The following is a 23073-nucleotide window of genomic DNA, read 5'->3' as shown; positions in this document are numbered from 1 at the left end:
ACCCTACAGCCTCCAGCTGGGGACCCATCATCACTCTGTCTCCCAGGGACTGTCTGACCACCTGTCCTTGGCACCAGACCAGATTCATCACGTGTTTGGAGATCCCTGGAGAGGAGGCAGTCCAACATAAACACTCAGCTTGTTATTTTGGGATTCTCTCACAGCCAGATCCACAGAGGTCAAAAAGGTTTATTCCTGAGGTCTGGGCCAGCCTCATTTCTCAGGAAGATGATCTGTGAGGTCCTGAGAGCCAGTGATCCTAATTGCCTCACCTTCTCCAAAAGGGCAGATCCAGGTTCATGCCATAGGAGAACTGAACTGAAAAGGGCCATCTTTGAGGGCCGACAGAGCCAGAAAATGTTCCTAACCAGACCTCTGGGTGAGAATGTGCTGCTGAGCTCAGCACAGAGACAAGACTGATCCACTATCCGTCAAGGGCATCTTTTGTCCCTGGAGCTGGATTTCGATTAAAATCCCTTCTGGGTCCAGCACACAGTATCCAGGTGCTAATTCTAGGCTTGAGGATCTTGAGCTTTCGGAACACCTGACCCAACTGGCTACGGCCTGGGACCAGGGCGTTTTAAGGACGGAACCCTCAGGCAAAGCTCTCCGGGGTGAGTATCAGAGAAAACGCACTGGGTTAATGTGGAGTCTGGGTTAATGTGGAGTATCTGATGACGCCGGCCATGTCTAGCCCCTCCCTCACTTCAGGTCTGAGTAGACAAAGGGTCACGTGGGGCACCAAAAGAAGTGCCACGAGCATGGCCTCTCCTGAGCCCTCCACAGGGAGGCTCAGGATTCAGGTGACTCTTTTCTCTCCATCTATCCCAGCCTCCAATACAGACAATCTCCATGTGTGTTCAGATGTCTATTCCTGGTCGCCAAAGATCAATTCCAGGGTCCTTCTAGGTTTAAAGAGAAGGAGAATGATAAAGATAAGGAGCTTTCTGTTTACGAGGATTGGATTCATCACCAGATGCAAAGATAGCTACCAGGACCATGGGCCTCCCCTCAAGAACAAAGGCCTGTAAGGGCCACAGTGGCCCACTAGACGTGTCCAACACACATGAGACTAAAAAGTTGTAAAGAAAGTTGGCACTGGTTCCCAAGAATGGGCCTGGAGTTAAAGGCAGTGTCTTCAAAGTATTTTTGAAAAGTAAAACTTGAACATGACATATGACCCTTCTCCCAAGGAACCACATGGCCTCTTGGCATGCCACATGGTCCAAAGGGCTCCTGCACCCTGCTATGCCTTCTCAAACTCTGCTGCGTAACTGCCTTCTAAATCACCTCCCCTGAACAGTTCGGCCTCAAAATGGGAGCATTTTAAATGCAGGCCAAAGTCATTGGGAAATAAGCCTCCTACCCCAAAATACAATAGAATCACTGTCATCAGCCCTGCCCAGCTAACCATTTTCTGCAGCATTAGCAACTAAAGCTGCACGCCAGGGGCTTCCCTGGTGGCGCAGTGGTTGAGAATCCGCCTGCCAATGCATGGGATATGGGTTCGAGTCCTGGTCCGGGAAGATCCCACATGCTGCAGAGCAACTAAGCCCGTGCGCCACAACTATCGAGCCTGCGGCTCTAGAGCCCACGAGCCTCAAATATTGAGCCCACGTGCCACAACTACTGAAGCCCGTGAGCCTAGAGCCCGTGCTCCACAACGAGAGAAGCCACCGCAATGAGAAGCCCAGGCACTGCAACGAAGAGTAGCCCCCACTCGCCGCAACTCGAGAAAGCCTGCGCACAGCAACGAAGACCCAACGCAGCCAAAATTAAATAAGTAATAAATAAATAAATTTATTAAAAAAAAAAAGCGGCACACCAATTTATACCTCAGTGATGCTGCTGCACAAATCAGAAGTAGATAATGCCACTTTCGCTTCTTCAACTCGAGAACAGGCCAGGCCAGATGGCTGTGGGGTGGAACCTTACAAAAACGACGGACAACCAGAATGAGATTTTCTGCTCTAGCAGCTCAAGCTCTAATTTTGACTTCAAGAAGCTTACGGAACAGAGGATTAAAGCACTGGTGCTGTCTTTAACTAAAGATAGGAGTGACCACTCACATCAGTTTGTTCATTTTTTTAAGGCTATTGGACAAATTCTAGAGCTTATATATTAAATATTCATACAATGTGGTAAAATTAGCTTAAAAATAACCACCCTTCAATAAAAGGAACAAGTAGATTCAAGTCAAGCCGCAGGAGAGGACTCAAAGACTTTCTCCAACCCTGACTCAGGCACAAAAGGCCAGAAATGTGGCAAAAAGAAAAAAAAAGGCTAAGTGCTTAACAACAGCAAAATCTACCTTTTGTCAACATATTAAAAAGTTGCAAATATGAGAGTAAAATTCTGTCCCCTTTTATTTAGAATCTTATCCTCCTTCATTTGCTTTAATTCCAGCAACAAAGTTCATCCTGGATTCAGATCCCTGTGTTGAGTTTTAAAGGCGTAAGTGCTCAAGAGAATGTCAAAAAAGGGGGAAGAGGGCTTCCGTGGTGGCGCAGTGGTCGAGAGTCCGCCTGCCGATGTAGGGGACGCGGGTTAGTGCCCCGGTCCGGGAAGATCCCACATACTGCGGAGCGGCATGGGCCCGTGAGCCATAGCCGCTGAGCCTGCGCGTCCGGAGCCTGTGCTCCGCAACGGGAGAGGCCACCAACAATGAGAGGCCCGCGTACGGGGGAGGGGAGAAAGAAGCTGAAAGGAGGCTGCAAGTCAACGATATGGTAAATGGAGACGCCAGAGAACTTCTGACAAAAACTCGAAGGACAGTTTTTAGGAAGAAAAAGTTGTTTTAAAGGGGAAAAGGAGGGATAATGAGGGAACCCACTGGGCCCCCAAACCCTGAGCACCTGTAAAATATTCAGGCACCTCAAGCCTTAACATCCAAATCATAGGACAATCAAGCACTACCAGATTCAAATGAGTGTGGAAAGAGGACTCAGGGTCCTCAATTTTGACAAGGCCAGTAGGTGTCACAGACCGGGTGCTGGGCAGTGGGGGCCCGGCTCTGGCGGGACAGGGGGTGGCCCCACCACAATGGTCTCGGTGGCAGACGGGTGGGTGTGGTTGAAAGGCTACCAGGACTTGTGCCAACTGACTGCACCCCCCCCCCCAGTGTCCCACACCATCTCCCCAAAACATGGACTGTGCAAGCCCAAGTCTGACTACGAGACTCCTTCCGACTAAGAGGGCCCTTTTGGGAATTCCCTGGCAGTCCAGTGGTTAGGACTCCATGCTCTGACTGCCGACGTCCTGGGTTCCATCCCCAGTCGGGAACTAAGATCCTACAAAACCCCGCTGGGCGGCCAAAAAAAAAAGGGGGGGGCCCTTTCTAGGCCTCTCCAGGTTCCTCTGAAGCCAGGAAGACTTGACTGAACCCCAACATACACGGGGAGGTCCGGGGCAAAGGTGCACTCTGCGCTCTGGGAATTGTAGTCTTCAGAAACCTCACGCTCAGGTTGGAGCAAACGACCTACTTTCTCTGCACACTACACTTCCCTGCGTACTTTGCGAAGACTCAGCCGGGGAACTACGCATGCCCAGTAAGGGGAGCTGGAGGAGGGTGGGAGAACCGAGGAAAAGTTTCCGATGCACATGCGCGTTGTGGCAGACTGGCGCCCCCCCCCCCCCTCCCCCGCCCACCGCCTAATACATTTTATATAAATTCTACCCATAAGGCCTACTCCCCGTATTGTGTCGCCCACCATATCCATGTCTCGGCTTCCCGAAAAACTGAACTTTTCTTTCTTCCTCTCTCTTCACTGCCTCGCAAGACCGTTGAATTAACAGCTTCTAATGAGTTTTTTCTGGGTGAAGGCGGTAGGCCGGGATAGATAGGAGTCACATCCCTCCCTCTCCCCAAACCCCTGCCACTTAATCTGTATTCCTTGGGCTGGGTGGTTTCCCTTTGGAGTTGCTGTAGGGACGGCGGATTCAAAGAGAAAGAGCCTTTTCACTTAACGCCCAGCGGGCTCTGCTGTAGCACCTCACAACCAGGAATGGAACGGCAGGAATAAACCCAGTTCTCCCGTCCTCTCGGCCAAAGAAATTCCCAGTTTTAAGCTGCGGGGAGGCGCCGGGCGGACAATCAGAAGGCCCGACGCCAGCAAGGCCCAAGCCTCACCCCTCTTCTAATCCAAGTCCGAGTAACCAGACCCGGCTAGGTAATGGGAAAGAGTTCCCAGCCAGGGAAGAAAAAACTGTACATCTGACAACATTTTCTAATACCTAAAAATTGTTTGTGAGTCTCCTTCCGCTGCAAGGCCTGCTCTATTGACCAGACTTACCAGATCCTCGGCAAAGCTCCTCTGCAGGGTGTTAAACCTCCCTAATCCTTCCTCCCACACAAGCTTCTTTCCCCCTCCGCTTAAGAGGGGGATGGGGGCAGGCACCCAAGAAAGCAATAGGGATGTTTTTCTGCGGTTAAATCAAAGATGAGGGACCCACTCCCACGGTAGGGTGGGCAGGAAGAAGAAAAGAAAGGTTAGATACTGAGCAGACACCAGGGACCCCCCTCGACTAGCCCACGAGTTGACGCCTACTGTGTGGGGTTCTGGTTCCTCTAGGGGGTGGGAAAGGGCTGCCAGCTGCCCCTCCTCTCTCTGTTCCCTCCTCCTCCCCCTCCCTTTCTGGTCAAGGGCACAGTCCATCCTCTGGACAGGAGCTTAGGAGTAAGGCTCTTCCTCCCAGGCACCTCACCAGGGTCAACCTGAATCCACTCACTGATACTGCTGTAAGGGTACTTTTTTCCGCCCAGTTTCCCCTTAAAACACTAACGTGGATAAAGAGCTAAAGCCAAATGGTAAATTCTGGCTCGGCGGCCAGAGGACAGTCACCACTGACCGGTCCAAAAGCGGGGTGTCCACCCTCCATCCCTCAGGCTCCACAGGGCCAAAAATAAGCCCTATTAATTATTACCACCCTCCTACCCCGCACACGGGAAAAGCAGAAAAACAAGGCCTGGATCCCCTTCCTTCTTCTGATTTTATTTAATGGTGGTGGGAGTTATGTTTTCGCGGGGAACGAGGAAAATCTAGCGACTCTCTAGGATATGAAGAACGGAGGGAAAAGGGAGGAAATGCACCGCACCCAGGAGGTGGCCACACTTGGAACAGGGAGAGAAAGGGGCTCTGGGATACCCCAGGATGAGAGCAAACGTGAGGGAAAGAAGAGCACGGGGAAAAGGTGGGGTCCAGTGAGGAGGCGGAAGGGGAACGGAAAATGTTGGCCAGGTGTAAGAGGGGGGGCGACAGCAACGTGGAGAGTCCACCAAAGCGGAGAGCGGGAGTGGGGCGGGGGTAGGGGAAGGCGTCGGGCCTGTTGGGTCTCGGGGGAGCCCCCCCGCCCGCACGCCCCCCACTCACTCACTCGGGTCTCCGCGGCGGCGGGGCGGTGTGCCGGCCGCGGGGCGGCTTCTTCCTCCAGGGTGGTCCTGGGCGCGGGGCGGAGGTTGCTCTCCCTTCCCGGGAGCCGATGTGTCCTTTTCTTCGTTGAGGATGGGGGAGCGAGTGAGGGGAGTATGGGCTATGATCTCAATAATAATTCTTTCAGCTTTTTGGAGGTCGGGCTCAGCGGCGGGGGACAGAGGGCGGGCGGGCCGGCCAGCGGCGACGGCGCGAGGCTGGAGGACCGGAGGGTTGCTTGTGTCGCGGGACGGAAGACGGTCCCGGCTGTGGCCGGCGGACGGTCTTGCCCTTCTGGCCCCGCGTCGCCCAAGCCACTCGGTTCTCCCCGCCGACGACCCGCTCCTTCCCGCGCCACTGCCCGAAGTGAGCAAAGTCAATGAAAAGTTTCACCCTTAGCAACCCTGCGCACGGATCCGGCTTCCCCACCCCTGCGTGATGCGTCCCTCCGCCCTGCAGGGGCGGGGCCGAGCGCCGGGCCGGGACTACTTCCCAGCCGGCTGACTGGAACTCTGTAAAGGTTTCAAACCTGTATCAAGGCGGCTTAGCCCGAATATTCCGAGCTCCTGGTGCTTCGTCGGGGGACGCGTAACGTCGAGGGAAGGGCGAGGGGGAAACCTGGGCCCGGGCAGAGCGGGAGGAAGAGGGGGCGAGGAGAGGCTGAACGGCCAGGAAAAGGAGCTGAGCGACACATTAACCTTCCGCTTGCCACCTCTGGCGCCCGTTAACCTCGCGGCGCGGACAGGGCCAGCGCCGGTTCCGCTCAGGCGCGCGAGCTGTGCCCTGCCCGCTCCGGGCGGGGCTCAGCTCCTCTGCGGACGCACCCGTAGTTTCTCCCAGGTCGGCGCCCCCCTCAAGGGGCACCAGAGCCACATGTCTTCTAGTAACAGCCCCCGCCGTTGGGGGTGGCGCCTGCCCGTGCCAGAGCCGCCGCGCTTGCGCACCCGACGGTCCCTCGGGCGGCTGACCCAGGTTCGCCGAACCCGGCACCCTCGCGCGCTCGGCACCCCTGGCCCGGGCTATGGCCACGTGGGCCACTCGGCTAGTTTGTGACTGTGCGGGGCGCGGAGTTGGGGATGGGGAGGCCTGTGCCCAGTGAGGTCATAGGCGGACTGGACTGCCAGGTGGTAAAGCCCGGGGCCGCTGGGAGCTTGCGCTTGAAGTCTTCCCATCCCTTCTTCAATCGCCCATTCCCCAAGTCTCCCCACCCCCGGTCTTTATTTTCATTCCAGACGGTTCCAGCCCAACAGCCGCCAAACCCACGTGGGATGGCGAGATGCGAAAGTTTCCAGCTACGAACGGTTTGCAGTTTTTTTTTTTTTCCCTTGATCACTTTTTTTGGCAGGGGCAGAGAGCAACGGTAGCGTGCGGGTTTAAATGCGCTTTCTTTGACTGCTGTAGAGAAACGCTGGACTGGAGGGCAAACTCCAAGGGGACAGAAAAGGGGAGGGAGCCTGAGCCCGAGAGCTCCCATCCCCCACACTCTGAGCGCTTCAGCCCCTGGGGCACCTCAAGGGACTACTTGCTTGTGCGTCAGCGAGTTCCAGAGCGTCACACACACGCCTCCTCCGCCTAGCCCCACTCCGCCCCTCCCCTTCTTTTTCCTCCTTTACCTCGTTCCCCTCCCCTCCCCTCCCCTCCCCTCCCCTCCCCCAGCGTCGCGAGTTCCAACCGGGCAGCGAGACCCGGCCGACTCAGGGTGCCAGAGTACTGAAGAGCTAAAAATATAACCGGTACGTTAGCAACAGCCTTCCCATTGGTGGGGAAGAGGGAGCGGCAGCATCTGATTGGGTGTTCGATCCAACCTCTAGGACGGGGAAGTGGGGGCCGAGAGCCAAGGAGCCTGGCCCTTGGGGAGAGTACGTCTGCGCATTGGGGCATTGTAAGGGATGCTGGTATTTGTAGTCATTTAGTAGAGGCAGCTGTGGAAATAGGTGGGTTTGAATCCCAGTTCCAACACCAACTGTTTTATCTTGATTTAATGGCAACAAATCTCTTTACATCATCAAACCTGTTTTCTCATCCTTAAAATGGAGATCGTGCGGGGATTAAATATGATACTGTATGTAAAGCCTGTCTCAAATAGGTACTATCCTTAATTTAAAGGTCACCGTTCTGGCCAAATTGCATCCTACTGGGAAACCTTACAAGACAGGATGAGAAAGGTGAGAGTGAGTTGAAACGAATTCTTCTAGGGTATCACAGGAAGGAGGGATGGAGTCCATATAAGTAGATAAAGGGTATACATTTCCTACCGTTCACTGCAGGCTGTGGGAGAGCGGAGTGAATCCCTGGAAGGAAGGTGTTGAATTTTTGCGCGTTTCTGTATTTATTCGAATCTCCCCTGCAGTGCTGAAAACACACCAGCCTTGAGGAATATCACTGAAACAAAACTGAGAAATCCAGCTTCCTTGGTAAATGGGATCCCTGGGTAAAGGGTTAGCATATAAATAGGAAAAAATAAAATAGAGGGGAAAAAGGCAATCACCATTCTTAACTGCTGATGTCTCCATTTATCATTGTGAGGAGGACGTTTTTTCTCTCCCCAACGTGTGATTTCATCTTGCCAGGGCTTAATTGTGAGCTGAATTCCTACTCAAGCATTCCAGAGTCCCCTCCCATTTGGAATTATCATACGTTGACAGGCATACGCTTTGTTATCAAAATGGTGAGCTTCAGGAGTAAGCGTGTGCTTGGGGAGAGGGTGGAGGCAGCTCCCCTGTCTGAGAGTAAGCAAGTTATGCCAGATGTTTTGTTGTGACAAGTCAGGCTAGTCATAATTAGCCCCAGTTAACTCTCAGGGGTGAGTCACACTCTCATATACACATGTTGGGGTGAGAAATTTTGTAATTTCTTTTAAGTTATCCAAGAAAATAGCTCCTCAGTTTGATTCTTCAGATCCACTCCTTCAACTGGGCAGGAGCAAAGACAGCCACAACAGAAATTAGCTTTGGAGAAGAGTGATTGGATGGATGCCAAGGGCAAATGATTTGCTATGTACTGACCTGATGTGAGTGAATTCTAGTAAACAAGGTAAGTGAACGAACCTGTCTTTGGCTAAGACACTAAAACTACCGTGTTCAAAGAAAGTATCATTGTAGCCTTGGTGGTGGCAGAGAGGCCACTTGGGGATAGAGTTGATAAGGAACTGAATAACTGGGAAAAGATGGGAACTGGAGTCCTTTTTTTTTTTTAAGGCAGGAAAATTCCAACCAAGGCAAAGAATCTTTCACCTTTATGTCCTTGCTTCAAACTATAAAGAGCTACAGGTCAAAATATAGTGACATACAATCTCTTGGAAATTTAGTCAGTTGAATTTGATTCCCTGGGAAGTTAATTTTCTTAATTTAGAAGCTGCTAATTGGCAGGCCAAGGTCCACATCTGGTGGATGTATTGCCTTGGCATATACTGACACATTAAAATTTCAAAAATGAGTTGACAGGGACTTCCCTGGTGGTCCAGTGGTTAAGACTTCACCTTTCAATGCAGGGTATGTGTGTTCTATCCCTGGTGGGGGAGCTAAGATCCCACAAGGCTCAGGGCCAAAAAACCAAAACATAAAAAAAAAACCAGAAGCAATATTGTAACAAGTTCAATAAACACTTTAAAAATGGTACCCATCCAAAAAAAAAAAAAATTGACAACACTTAAAAATTGGGAGATTGCACAAAAGTATCTTAATTTGCCACTTGTCCTGAATTCAAAAGATCTGTTAACACTGGGTATTCAAGCTGGCAATTGTCTGGACTTGAACAGCAACTGTCTTCTTTAGACAGGGCCTGTGCTCTCTGGTTCCAAGGTCCCTACCACTCCCTATTGTCCCACAGACACTGAGGCCCAGTGCCACATACCGTTGATCATCATGCTTTTTTTTTTTTCTTGGCAGCAATGCTTGGCATGCGGGATCTTAGTTCCCTAACCAGGGGTGGAACCCATGACCCCTGCAATGGAAGGGCAGAGTCTTAACCACTGGGCCACCAGGGAAATCCCACGCCTCCCTTTTAATCACTTATATTACTCACCCAGACTCCTGAATTTGTGACCCCTTTTTCTGTTTTTTTTTTAGGGCAGAATAAATTGAAAATACTGTACACACAGTAAATGTTTCATGAAATTTTTCTGTTATACATATGTATTAGGCATGAGAGACTGTTGTGGGGTATGGTGCATCTGGAAGCATTCATGAGATGTTAGGAGCTTAGAAGGAAAAGGTACAGACTTGGCTGGATGATGTGACGGTGGTGGAGTGGTATTTCAAACAAAGGAAGTAGAGAGCCAAGAAGATGGGCTGTGTGTGAGGAATCCCCTTCAGCTGCCTAATCAACAGCAGAGAATGAATAGAGGAAAACCTGAGGGGTAGGGAAGAGAGGGAACCATATGGAGGATCTTCAGTGCTAGAACTTAAATGTTTATCTATGAAGTAAAGGCTCACTGTAAAAGAGCTACCATTTATGATGTAAAGCCTTCCCAGTAAGGGTCAGGCACTTACGAGGTCACATTTAATTCTTACAACCCAAAGAGGGAGGCATTAATATCCTTATTTAATAGATGAGAAAAAAAAAAAGCACCGAAAACCTCACTAAAGGTCAATAGCAGATTAGAATTCAAATACAGGACCGAAAATAAAGCCCACACATTTCTCTTTATACTTTTTTTTTTTTTTTGGAGCAAGAGCACATGAAAAGTGCAATGTTTAAAGGAGATTAAATTACCATATGTGTACAGAGTATATCTGAGAAGCTGGAAGACACTCATCCTTTTTAGATCCTAGAAATGAATGTATCAAACCCTGAATACTTAATAGTAATAATCATAAACCCAGGAAATGGAACCACTTTCTTAGACAGACTATGATGAGTTCAGTTATTTCAACTAGACCTGTGTAGGTAGTGCTTATTTCAACAATGGAGAAAAGCAATAATTTTTAAGCCCATTCTGATTTTTTGTGGCCATACACAGTTGGCTGAGATCATTCTAATTCTTTTCACAGAACTATATACTATTCGAGGTTAAAATTCAGCTTGTAAGCAATGTTTTCCCAATAGAGAATTCAGTATTATCATTATTCTAATTTTTAAAACTGAAAAGGACTTACTCTAAAGTCCAAGGTAGACGATAACTAAGGATTTGAACTTGAATGCTGTTTATCTAAGAAGTTTTTAAATTATTCGTTGTATCATTCTCTTGGCCTCAGAGAGCAAACAAATGGAGAATGGGATTATAAAATTAGGTGACAGAGGAACGGAGTTCAGCAGAATTCACCAGACTGAGGTTGAACTTGTCCTGTTGTTGATCAGTGTGGAAATCCTACTGGGCATTAAATTTTAAGCTCCCTTGCAAGAACTTTTAGAGGCATACGCACTAAGACTCACAGAGCGCAGTTAAGGTGGTGTTTTGCTGAAAGTAAGGAGTAGCTTTTCAAACATCTGGAGATGCAAGATGTTATGTAGACCAAGGTGGTTAATAAACAAATGTTTCTTTTGGCGGGGGGACCACACCATGCGGCATGTGGGATCTTAGTTCAGCCACCAGGGATTGAACCTGTGCCCCCTGCATTGGAAGCACACAGTCTGAACCACTGCCAGGGAAGTCCCAATAAACAAATTTTAGAAACTGATTTGTTTAGCAAAACAAAACATTTTGACTTATATTACACATTAAAACTAAAGTTACTATAGAATCAAATGACAGATTCTAGTTATAATCTGAAAATTATCTGGTTTCTGCAACTCGTTTGATATACCATAACCCTCACCTGATGCTTTAGAACTGCTCAGAGCTCCCCAAACATATCACCCCATTCAAACTGTTTCTCCCACACAAATATCTTTATCTGCAGACCCTACCCGCTTTGCCTGTAGGTTCCAACATGGCCTTCAAAGCCCAGTTTATTATCTGGTTTCTATGACTTCAGTTATTCATTCAATACTGAGAACCTGCTACCTGCTGGGCAGAACAGACTTGCCTCCTGCCATCATGGAACACAGCCTAGTAGATGACAGTCAATATTACCAAATGCTATAAACAAAATGCTTATGGTGCTACGTGGGAGTATAACAAGAGGAACTTAGATTGGGGTTTGGATGAGGCATCTTTTAGGAAATACTTAGCTAAGGTCTGAAGGATGAGTAGGAGTTAGCTGAGCAGAAGGGAAGCAGAGCTTTAGAGGTAAAAAAACAGGTAAAAAGCACTGCGGCAGGAGGGAAAACGGCAGTTTGAGGAACTGAAAGGAGCCCTCATGGCAGCCCTATGGCTGTGGCCTTCCCCTAGCCTTCCCGAGGTACCCCATGCGAGGCCCAGAACCCTTCCTTTGTGTGTCCCCTGTGTTACACTGAGCTATTTCTGGCAAGCTCAATTATTAAATTCCTTAAAGGCAGAGATTATCTTAATTCTATTTTGGACACTCAATACATTACAAATAACCAAGTTTTATTGATCCAAGATAAAACCCTGATAGGAAATCAGAAGGCTCTCATCTCAACTTGGACCTGCCACTGAGTTGCAGGGTAACACTGGGCCAGGCCCCTAGAATCTGCAGGACGCACAACCTTTTTCAAATTCATGGTGTCAAAGACCTTCTTGACTGGAAGTCTCCAATTATGAATGTGGCTCCTCAGGTTAACTTGCTTATTGCCTCTAGCAGACAAAAAGTACAGGTAGTTGAGTTAGGGTAAAGGATGCGTCTGAATTTGAATTTACTTAAACCAACCTCCCATATCCTTTTTTTTTCTGGTGGGGGGGCTGCACTGAGAGGTGTGTGGGATCTTAGTTCCCTGACCAGGGACTGAACCCATGCCCCCTGCATTGGAAGTGTGTACTCTTAACCACTGCACCACCGGGGAAATCCCTCCCCTCATATCCTTAATGTGAGTATATATGCACTTTGTGAAACAAATCAACCAAATTCAGTTCTCCTAACTCATTCGAGTACATTTTGTCTCATTCCCTTCAACATTACTGGAAGCCATCTCTTCAGTTCAAAATTCAAGTTGGACAGGAAGGGGAAACATCAAAGTTTCTAAAAATAACTTTGGTTTACCTATCATAAAAGGCATGGGTGGTTTTGAATTCCAGTAGTAATAAGAGAACAAGGTGCTTAATGAATCCCAGTACCTTTATTTTGAATCACAAATTCCTGGGTGACTAAAATTCCTAGAGTTAAAATTAAATTGGGGAGGGGCTGACTACCAGAAAATAAACACCTACTTTATGAATACAATAGCAACAGAAAGGGTTTCCAATTTTTAGAAGAAAAATAACATGAAGCAGCACCACCTGGTGGGTGTTACAAGATGAAATGCCCACATTGACTGTTCTGAGAGCCCCCATCGCACTGCAGATGTTTCATCAAGGACAGCTGCCATCAGAGCTGCTGCAAGGCCATGCTTCTCACTGCAGCTAGCCTCACAGTCAGCTCCTCAAACAGAAGACTGAAATAATACATCATTCCTGTTTTAGAAGCTTTTGATGTACAGAACTTCTTGATGTGGATTAACACAGCCTTGCTTCTTGAATTTAAGGAATGCCGTGAACCAATCTATTAATTTGTCTGTGGTACAGTCTGCCAGAGTGCTCTGCGAAGAATCTTTTTTTCCATTCCTACCATGGCTGGGTGAGAGGAGAGGAAAGGGTGGAAAGGGGCCAGTGTACTAATAGGCAATTCAGGTGATGCTCTGTGCTCCATTTCCTTTCTGTAGGCATTTCTTTTGGCAGCTGCAGCAGCTTGATGGGGGGAGGAAGAGGCAGCCCACCAATCACCTCTTCTTGAAGCCATATTTTTTGCGTTCATAGAAGAGATCTGTCTTAGAGCTCCCCAAATTGACAATCTTTGGGCAACCATCTCTCTGGAAAACAGAACAGATAAGTTGTTAAAAGTCTTTGAGCTTGAACTGAGAGGGATTTAAGATAAAAATAACTTTTGGATTAATGGTTTAGCCATTCATCTTCAGTTATGCTATTTGATCAATCAAGTATTTACTAAACACCGAGAATGTGCCCAGGGCCTGTCCACCGTTTATCCAGTGGCCTGCACTTATAATGTTGGATTCTTAGCCCACTTCTGTTACTAATATGATATAGTGGAGGTAGAATCTAAAACTCTTTAAGGTGTTCAAAGGATTTTCTCCAAGTGAGAGGTGAGAAATGGTAATAATCATCTACAGATCAAGCTTCCTAGCTTTCTTTCACTATCCCAAGAAAGGAGAAAATACCAAGGGAAAAAAACCTAAAGACTTTAGGAAATAGTACCTTACATTTCAAATATCGTAAGAGAATACTGAGTTTGGTGTGTCCGTATCAATTCACTTAACCGGACACATGGTCTTGGGGGAAGAGTGCTCCTGTGCCAGAGACAGCTGTTGACGGCTCATACTCTGATGTGTAGTGACACCCTCCCCTGGCCGTTTTGTGAGCTTGAGTGGTTTCAGTGAAGCCCTTGGGAAGCTGTGTTTTGCAGGAATGATGACTCCATCAGTTGATTGGGGATGATGGGAGGAAAATTGGGGGAATTGCTACTGGAAGAAAGCTTCTTAGATCTCAGGATTTTATTAAACACCCATGTCAAAGGCAGCTGTTTCCTGTGACACTGGGCTATAGAATGAATGAATGAATCAAGTCCTTAGGCATCTCTAATGCCTAATTTCTAATTCAGCTGATTTCTCTTTTTGGGGACTGATATCAACACTGTACAAAAATCTCTGAAACCACACAAAGCCAACACTAACATTTCATTATTTTCTAGAAAACATGTACCATGTATTACACTGAGAACTACCATCTGTGGAGTTTGGTGTGCTAAGCAAGCCGGGTTGTGGGCCCGGCCCCACCAATGGCTTGCTGGGGGAACTCAAGTAAGCCACGTAATCTGTGCTCAAAGTCCTGGTACAAACGTGGGAAGAGCTGCCTCTCCTGGCCCCAGGTAGCCTGCTATTAAACACGACAGTGCTTTAAGCCCTTTAGGGATGCTTTGAAATTTTATGGTATTATGATAGCCTGTTCAGGCTTATTCTGCCTCACTGACTTGTGTGACTGTGGGCAAACCACTTCTGTCTGGATTTGTATCCAACTATAAGATGACTGGATCAGGTCAGTGTATATAAACTGTATTTATAGGGCCCTAGAGAGTCCTGAGAGGTGCCAGGTGACAGTAGGACGCACCCCCCAATCTGTGCAGCTGTGTTCTCACTCATATTAAGATTGTAGGGACTTCCCTGGCGCAGTGGTTAAGAATCCACCTGCCAATGCAGGGGACATGGGGTTCAAGCCCTGGTCCAGGAAGATCCCACATACCTCAGAGCAACTAAGCCCATGCACCACAACTACTGAGCCTGCGCACCTAGAGCCTGTGCTCTGCAACGGGAAGCCACTGCAATGAGAAGCCTGCTCACCGCAACGAAGAGTAGCCCCTGCTCACCACAACTAGAGAAAGCCCGCGCTCAGCAACGAAGACCCAACATAGCCAAAACAGACAAACAAAAAAGGTTGTAGGCTCTGGAGATAGGTCACCTGAATTTTGAGAAGTTATGAACCTCCTTGTGTCTCTTTTTAGTCACATATTAAATTACTACAATGGTAGAACCGACCTTACAGAATTAAGAATCAATATACTTAGAACAATGCCTAGCATATAGCCAGCCCTTAATAAATTATAAGAAATTGCCAAAAATAAATATCAGCAATTTCATGATGGTTCAACCTAACACACAGACACACATACACACGCGGCTTCTGTGTAAGACACTTTTTGAAGATGGGACTCTACATGTTAAAAAGTTGAAAAAAAAAATCGGAAAACCAACGCATTGGATTATTAGCTCTTTGGCTTTTATGACATTTTCTCTCACTGACTTATAAGTTTCCTGTTTTCTTGCCTAAACTCCTGATTTTTATTTTCTACACATCTCCCATGGGTCTTGTGGTTGTTCCCAAATTCCACTAATGTTGTGAAGAGGTGAGGATGTGTGCATCGGAACTGGCTGGCTTTTGTGAATATGCCTGTGAATGGAAAGCATGAAAAGGAAGATGGAAGGACTGTTAAGAAACCTCAAGGGCTTCCCTGGTGGTGCAGTGGTTAAGAATCTGCCTGCCAATGCAAGGGACACAGGTTCGTGCCCTGGTCCAGGAAGATCCCACATGCTGCAGAGCAACTAAGCCTGTGCACCACAACTACTGAGCCCACGTGCCACAACTACTGAAGCCCGCACGCCTACAGCCCGTGCTCTGCAACAAGAGAAGCCACCGCAATGAGAAGCCCACCTGCCGCAACGAAGAGTAGCCCCCACTGGCCGCAACTAGAGAAAGCCCGCACGCAGCGATGAAGACCCAACACAGCCAAAAATAAACAAAATAAATTTATTTTAAAAAAACCAACGCTAATCATGTACCAAAATATAACATACAATGGGGAAATAGGTACAGAACCAAAGGCAATTTAAAAATTTTGAGATCAGAAAAACATGATTACAGAAAATGCGTCCACATCTCTATTTCTTACAATCGGTAGCAAAGAATTATGAACAGCAGGCAAGACCTGCCTTATTAACAGAAACTAGAAGATGAAACTTCGTTCATTCTTTCAGCAACTGTCCAATGAATACTTACAATGTAAAAACCAGACTGTACACTGGTTTGAGACCTTAACAAGAGTATCATGTTTTCTATTTGAAACTTTAATTTTAAAGGCTTTTAAGCTCTCAGTGAATGTACCCATAAGGTAACAGGGATTATTATTCAATACTTCCTTTTGGTGGAGATTTCCCCATAGCCACACACAGCATGTTAGTAGCAAAGCCAAGACCTGAACCTGGGCTCTCTACCTCCCAGTCTGGCGTTTTTTCTAACAGGGCTTCCCAGAGGCAAGAACCAAAACTTCCCCGTGGTTTTGGAAGCTGGAGAGCATGGTAAACTTGTGAAATAGCTTTGAAAAGTATCAAATAACTTTTGCATATATTTGACTGCTCCGCTGTTTACTTAAATGGAGAGAAGAGAATGGTAGAAATAGCAAGAGAGGGAGGGGCACATCCTTACCCACCCTGAGAAGACCAAGACCATCAGGCGGTCAGACTAAGTGCTCTGAGTCAGACCGTGCACCCTCAGTGGGGATGAAAACATCTTCGCTATTATAGTGGTTTGCGATCTGAAGTTTGTTCTTACCCAACAAAATCTTACTCCTTAGCATTCAGTTCCTCTTTTGGTGGAGAAAATGTAATTAATTAACTAATTAATCAATCAATTTTTAGGCCATGCCGCGAAGCATGCAGGATCTTAGTTCCCCAATCAGGGATCAAACCCGTGTCCCCTACAGTGGAAGCGTAGAGTCCTAACCACTGGACTGCCAGGGAATTCCCAAGAAAATTTAATTTAAATTAGATTTTAACTTTTCTCCTTTGGGGGAACAATCATGGGGGAAAAAAGGGTTGAGAAACTGAGTTAGATAGACCTGGGTTCTAATCCCATATCTGCCACTTATTAGTCATGTGACCTTGGGCTAAGATGCTTAACACCTTTAAGCCATTCGTTTCCTCATCTGTATCATATAGAACTTTTGGAAAAGAATGTCCAGCACAGTACCTGGTACATAGCAAGTGCTCCAAAGATATTAGCTACTATTTTTCTTGTCTTCTTGTTGGGAGAGTTAAAGAAAATGGTTAAGTAAAAGGCGTAAAGGAGTCAAGGGCGAAGGGAGATCAATATGATGCCACACATAAGAAACTACAAATTGGGACTTCCCTGCTGGTGCAGTGCTTAAGAATCTGCCTGCCAACGCAGGGGACACAGGTTCGATCTCTGGCCTGGGAAGATCCCACATGCCGCAGAGCAACTAAGCCTGTGTGCCACAACTACTGAGCCTGTGCTCTAGAGCCCACAAGCCACAACTGCTGAGCCTGCATGCCATAACTACTGAAGCCCATGACCCTAGAGCCCGTGCTCTGCAACAAGAGAAGCCACTGCAATAGGAAGCCCGTGCACCACAACAAAAAGTAGGCCCCACTCGCTGCAACTAGAGAAAGCCGGTGCGCAGCAATGTAGACCCAATGCAGCCAAAAATAAATAAATAAACTCATATTAAAAAAAAAGTGTCCGGGCTTCCCTGGTGGCGCAGTGGTTGAGAGTCCGCCTGCCGATGCAGGGGACACGGGTTCGTGCCCCGGTCCGGGGAGATCCCACGTGCCATGGAGCAGCTGGGCCCATGAGCCATGGCCGCTGAGCCTGCGTGTCTGGAGCCTGTGCTCCACAACGGGAGAGGCCACAACAGTGAGAGGCCCGCGTACCACAAAAAAAATAAAATAAAAAAAGTGTCCTTTGGGACACAATCAAAGCCTCACTTTATTTTTTATTTATTTATTTATTATTTCTTATTTATTTATTTATTTTTGGCTGAGTTGGGTCTTTTGTTGCTGTGCACGGGCTTTCTCTAGTTGCAGCGAGTGGGGGCTACTCTTCATTGCGGTGCGTGGGCTTCTCATTGCGGTGGCTTCTCTTGTTGCAGAGCATGGGCTCTAGGTGTGTGGGCTTCAGTAGTTGTGGCACATGGGCTCAGTAGTTGTGGCTCGCGGGCTCTAGAGCGCAGGCTCAGTAGTTTTGGCCCATGGACTTAGTTGCTCTGTGGCATGTGGGATCTTCCCGGAGCAGAGCTCGATCCCGTGTCCCCTGCATTGGCAGGCGGATTCTTAACCACTGAGCCACCAGGGAAGCCCAAAGCTTCACTTTAGATAGGACAAAGTATTTCTTTCAAAAAAAAAAAAAATGGACTCCCCCAGTGATGAAGTGGTTAGGAGTCCGCCTGCCAACGCAGGAGAGGCTGGTTCGAGCCCTGGTCTGGGGGGATCCCGCATGCCGTGGAGCAGCTAAGCCCATGAGCCACAATTACTGAAGCCCACGTGCCTAGAGCCCGTGCTCCGCAGCAACAGAAGCCACTGTGATGAGAGGCCTGCGCACCGCAACGAAGAGTAGCAGCCAAAAATAAATAAATAATTAAAAAAAAAAAAAAGGCAAAGAAACAAATGGTCCTCTGGCAGCAATGCCCACAGATATTGTCCCCAAATCCTGAGTATTCTTGAAGCTTTTTCTTGAAGCTTTGAAAAACTATGGAGAACACCCAGCTTAGTTTACTGGTCTAATTCCCTTATAAATTATGGAAGTTGCAGGAAGAGAACAGTAACAGGGGCTGCTTTGGTTGCAGGAAGATTTCTGCATAGGAAAGTCTTAGGTACTTAATCTACATGATGATCTGTAAGGCTGAGAGGCTGGATCATATCACTGGACTGTTTTGTGTTCGTTGGAAACTACTGCTGAGTAAATGTGAGTTAGATACCATCTCAGATATCCTCAGAACATTCCTGTACACGTGAAGTAGAGGAAGTGGTGACATCTAGAATAATTCTCAGGGACAGAATGAGGCACAAGGATCCAGAGAGATCAGGTCACATACCGCATGCAGAGGAATCAGACAGCAATTAACACTTATTAAGCACTCTCTGGTTGCCAAGCATAAGCCAGATAAGAACTCTAGCTACAACAAAACAAAACAAAACCTCTAGCTACAACCATGCAAAGGTTCAAGAAAATGCTGTCCTTAATGGACTCTTTAGCTAGTTTTAGCTAGTTTAAGGATTGTTTGTACTTTCTCTTCACTGATATTGTCTCACCGTGGTATATAGGCTATAAATAATTACCAAACACCTACTATATACCAGACACTCTGTAGGGGGAACCCTATGCATGATTTACAGAGGTAGCAACAAAAATGTGGACCATACTTACAGTACATGCCAGGGAGTATACCAAGAACTAGGCAAAAGGGGAGACAAATACACAAACCAAGGTCCTTTCTATAAAGGGAGTGGATCAGATCAAGCAGGATATGATTTGACAGTCAAAGGTAAATGCAAATCACAGTTTAGGACAAGAGGATGTTCAAATCACCATGTGAAATTATGTTTCTGGTACTTTATCTATGACCTTTCTCATCTCTCTAAATAACAGAAGAATTAATGATGTTAAGAAAGTTTTATCTGGTCTGATATATCCCACTTATTAGAGGTAGACAGGATCCAAATGTAAAGGTTGCTGAGGTGGCTGAATTGCTTCTCCTCAACACAGGCACATCCTATCAAAAGGACTCATGAAAGGGGACTTCCCTGGTGGCGCAGTGGTTAAGAATCCACCTGCCAATGCAGGGGACACAGGTTCGAACCCAGGTCCAGGAAGATCCCACATGCTGCGGAGCAACTAAGCCCGTGTGCCACAACCACTGAGCCTGCGCTCTAGAGCCCGTGAGCCACAACTACTGAAGCCCGCGCACCTAGAGCCCGTGCTCCGCAACAAGAGAAGCCACCGCGATGAGAAGCCCGCGCACTGCAGTGAAGAGTAGCCCCTGCTTGCCGCACCTAGAGAAAGCCTGCACGCAGCAACAAAGACCCAACGCAGCCAAAACTAAATAAATAATAAATTGGGTTAAAGAAAGAAAAAAGGACTTATGAAAGGACACCACTAGGTTTAGTCAGATAGATTGGACTTGCCACTTATCAGCTGGGTGAGAGGCTGTAAATGGAGATAATAATAATCCCTATTTAACAAAGCTACTGTGAAGAATAAGAGAGATAGCGTATGTATGTGTGTGTGTCTGTGTGTATGCATATATATATATATATAAAACTACCTACTCTTTGCATAAGGAAATATTAAGAATTATTTCTCTTTTGGGAATTCCGTGGTGGTCCAGTGGTTAGGACTGTGTGCTTCCATTGTAGGGGGCCTGGGTTTCATCCCTGGTCCAGGAACTAAGATTCCACAGCCAGGCAACGCAGACAAAAAAAAAAAAGGGGCTTCCCTGGTGGCGCAGTGTTGAGAGTCGGCCTGCCGATGCAGGGGACACAGGTTTGTGCCCCGGTCTGGGAAGATCCCACATGCCGCAGAGCGGCTAGGCCTGTGAGCCATGGCCACTGAACCTGCGCGTCTGGAGCCTGTGCTCCACAACGGGAGAGGCCACAACAGTGAGAGGCCCGCATACTGCAAAAAAAAAAAAAAAAAAAAAAAAAAAAAAAAAAAATTTATTTTTAAAGATTTTATTTATTTATCTATCTATTTATTTATTTGGTTGCATTGGGTCTTAGTTGCCGCACGCGGGATCTTTGTTGCCATCTGCTGGATCTTCATTGGGGCATGCAGCATCTTTTAGTTGCAGGCTCTTAATTGCAGCATGCAAACTCTTAGCTGTGGCAAGTAGGACCTAGTTCCCTGAGCAGGGATCAAACCCGGGTCCCCTGCATTAGGAGAGCAGAGTCTTAGCCACTGGACCACCAGGGAAGTCCCAAGAATTATTTATCTTTTGCCTTACGCCTTATCCTAGATTAGGTAACCAGATACCTTATACTAGCCTATTGGTAATGTATCACAGTTCCTTTTATTGTGTCATAAGAAGAATAAAAGCTGATTCATGGGTTTCCCACCCCTCTCCCCAAGAAGCCTACTTTTGGTATAGACCTACATTCTTCTACCCTGGCATCTGGCTCAAGAAGTTGAATAACTAGCCACTGCCACCACACAATGTCAAGGGGCAAAAATGTCATAAGAAGAATTGCAATCAATTCTGCAAAATCAAACCAAAAGCATTCTCTAGCCACTTAGAGCTGAAATCAACTTGAATTGTCCCAAGTTCAGAAGTCACATCCACCCAAATAGTCCTTAATGATAGTTAAGAGAACTACTGAGTGGTTATTACACACCATGCACTGTGCTAGGACTTAAAAATGCAGGATATTGGGAATTCCCTGGTGGCCTAGTGGTTAGGATTCTGGGCTTTCACTGCCGTGGCCTGGGTCTAATCCCTGGTTGAGGAACTAAGATCCCACAAGCCAGGAGGGGCAGCCAAAAAAAAAAAGGATATTATTTCTGAATAAAAATAATGAGAGAAAAAAAAATAACGAGAGAGAGAGACATCAAAGGAAGAGAGGGCTTTCCAAATTGCTAGTGCTGACAAACATTTGCTTCTCTTGCATTTTTGTCCTTGATGCAAAATAAGTGCGTTTTGTTGGACTACATCCAGTTTGGCTCACAGACCTTGAAGAAATTATAACCTAGATGACTAGATGAACATAGTCATCTACAGGCCACAGGAGTGGATGGCAAAGTGTTACTAAATACAAGGAAGGATCAGATGAAAAGCTTAGTATATACTCACATCTTTCTCCTGGATGGTGCACTCCTTACAATAATAGGCATCCGAAACCCCGGGCCCTCCACAGATCACACAGCGTCCCTGGTAAGAGCCATAGTTACATTCATCACATATGCGCACCAGGGTGCAGGGACGCACATAGGAGTCACAGATCACACACTTGCCATCACCTGTGAGGAAAAGAGAATGAAGTTATGCCCACTTGCAAGTACTTCAAGTCCTTTGCCCTCCTCCTGTTAACGGGGAAATACACTGGTCTTCTGATGGTGACTTTAGGGCCTGCTGCTTTGGCATCACAGAACTTGGCTTACCTAGTGTCCAGCTCAATCTCCACAACACACAGGAAAAGTCAATCAACTAATGGGTAAAGAGCTTAGAATAGCATCTGGTAGATAAGTCTGTATGATTAACTGGCAGAACGCTGTGTGTGTTGGGGACGGGGTCATGCTACTTCTGGTCCACAGCTAGAGATTTTTCTCAAATTAGTGTCTAAAATGTGCAAGTTGGAGTGGGGTGGTGGCCTTTAGTTGCAGCCTGCCATTGTGTTAACATGCTTCCAGTCACATCTACTCAAAGCCCTCTTAGTGGCACCGTTGGAAATGCCCGTTGGCTGGCTCCACAGAAACTGAGTGGGACGGGTGGGCTGTCTGGGGAGGCGTGTTCCACTCACATTTTTCACATAGTCTTCCAATGGCTGCAAGATGAAAGACAGTAAAGAGTACAATTAGGATTAAGGTTTTGACGAAGAGGGGACAAACATCCTCGAGCTTGAGGTGGGGACAGGAGCAGGGACTGCAGTGAGCCCTTGAGGAAGTCTTTCCATCTTATCCTCATAAACTTCAATCCGAACCAAATCCACACCCTCCCGAAGTCCCTCCCAGGTCCTGGGCAAACTGAGAATTTCTCCGGACCCCATCCCGGCAGCCCGCCTCCGCCTCCCAGCACGCACGCCCCGCCCTCTTTTCATCAGAGACCTTAAACCCACGCGCTCCTACACTACCGACCGTGAGGCGGGAAACGTGGCGCCGCCGAGGCAAGACCCTAAGGAAGTGATGGGAACCCCGGACTCCTCAGGTTCTAATACTATCCCCACCGAGACAGTCGGGGGCAGGAGGCCATCTCACCAACACCAGCCTGCTTGCGGCAAAAGATCAAGTCCGGGTGATGTTTAGCCATAGCTCCCTCTATGCCACCGGAAACTTAGGGAACTTCCGGCCGACCTTTAACCTCCATTGTTCCTGCCTCCTGGTCGCCGTGATTGGTTCTCTAGGCTTCCATCAGCGTTTACAATCTTTGCACCACGTCCCGGTCGTTCTCGCGCGATGACATTTCAAAGACAAGTTTCCGTCCTAACTGGGGAGTCAGGTCCTGGCAGGTGCATGAAAGTCATCAAAAAAAACAAAAAACCACCTTTGGAGATCTGAATGGAAGATACAAATTGAAAAGTGCAAAGATGAAGCTTGCACTTCGATAAGACATCCTTGTTC

At 47.4% G+C, this 23073-nt stretch overlaps 2 protein-coding genes and 1 long non-coding RNA gene across 12 annotated transcripts in view; 1 reads left to right on the top strand and 2 right to left on the bottom strand.

Moving 5' to 3' along the window:
* TOB2 (transducer of ERBB2, 2) overlaps positions 1-7801 on the bottom strand; it is a 12605-nt gene extending 4804 nt beyond the window's left edge. Inside the window, exons 1-2 of one of the 6 annotated variants that reach the window (XM_033865952.2) lie at positions 5370-5912; positions 1836-1930 (exon numbers count right to left, since the gene is read on the bottom strand). The gene's annotated coding sequence lies outside the window, so the exon portion shown is untranslated. Of the gene's footprint in view, positions 1-1835; positions 3632-5369; positions 5913-7663 lie in introns of those variants that run through there. The other 5 variants (XM_033865951.2, XM_033865954.2, XM_033865953.2 and 2 more) reach the window with 5 other exon arrangements.
* On the top strand, positions 5937-20460 carry LOC141275809 (uncharacterized). 5 transcript variants are annotated; one of them, XR_012324167.1, is made up of 5 exons: positions 5940-7141; positions 7515-7573; positions 7676-7822; positions 8270-8441; positions 15357-19503. It is a non-coding gene; the product is annotated as an uncharacterized lncRNA (long non-coding RNA). The 5 variants fall into 5 exon arrangements; XR_012324166.1 differs by lacking the exon at positions 15357-19503 and adding an exon at positions 19510-20460 and having other exon boundaries at positions 5941-7141; XR_012324164.1 differs by lacking the exon at positions 15357-19503 and adding an exon at positions 9476-13037 and having other exon boundaries at positions 5943-7141.
* PHF5A (PHD finger protein 5A) lies at positions 12505-23073 on the bottom strand. Its single transcript, XM_004316910.4, has 4 exons — positions 22711-23073; positions 22257-22280; positions 21590-21756; positions 12505-13253 (listed from the first exon to the last, which is right to left on the bottom strand). The coding sequence occupies exons 1-4, from the start codon at positions 22760-22762 to the stop codon at positions 13164-13166; spliced, it is 333 nt and encodes a 110-aa protein (XP_004316958.1). The 5' UTR covers positions 22763-23073; the 3' UTR covers positions 12505-13163.

The sequence above is a fragment of the Tursiops truncatus genome, chromosome 11, assembly GCF_011762595.2.
Source record: "Tursiops truncatus isolate mTurTru1 chromosome 11, mTurTru1.mat.Y, whole genome shotgun sequence".
Taxonomy (NCBI): domain Eukaryota; kingdom Metazoa; phylum Chordata; class Mammalia; order Artiodactyla; family Delphinidae; genus Tursiops; species Tursiops truncatus.
This window is presented reverse-complemented; position numbering and strand designations above follow the sequence as displayed.

Excerpts from the sequence above, each read along its gene's own strand:
- PHF5A (XM_004316910.4), bottom strand. The coding sequence starts at position 22,762 with ATGGCTAAACATCACCCGGACTTGATCTTTTGCCGCAAGCAGGCTGGT. Across the intron at positions 21,757-22,256 it reads TGGAAGACTATGTGAAAAAT|GTGATGGCAAGTGTGTGATC; the intron begins GTGAGTGGAACA and ends TTTTCCTCACAG. Across the intron at positions 13,254-21,589 it reads GCACCATCCAGGAGAAAGAT|AGAGATGGTTGCCCAAAGAT; the intron begins GTGAGTATATAC and ends TCTGTTTTCCAG.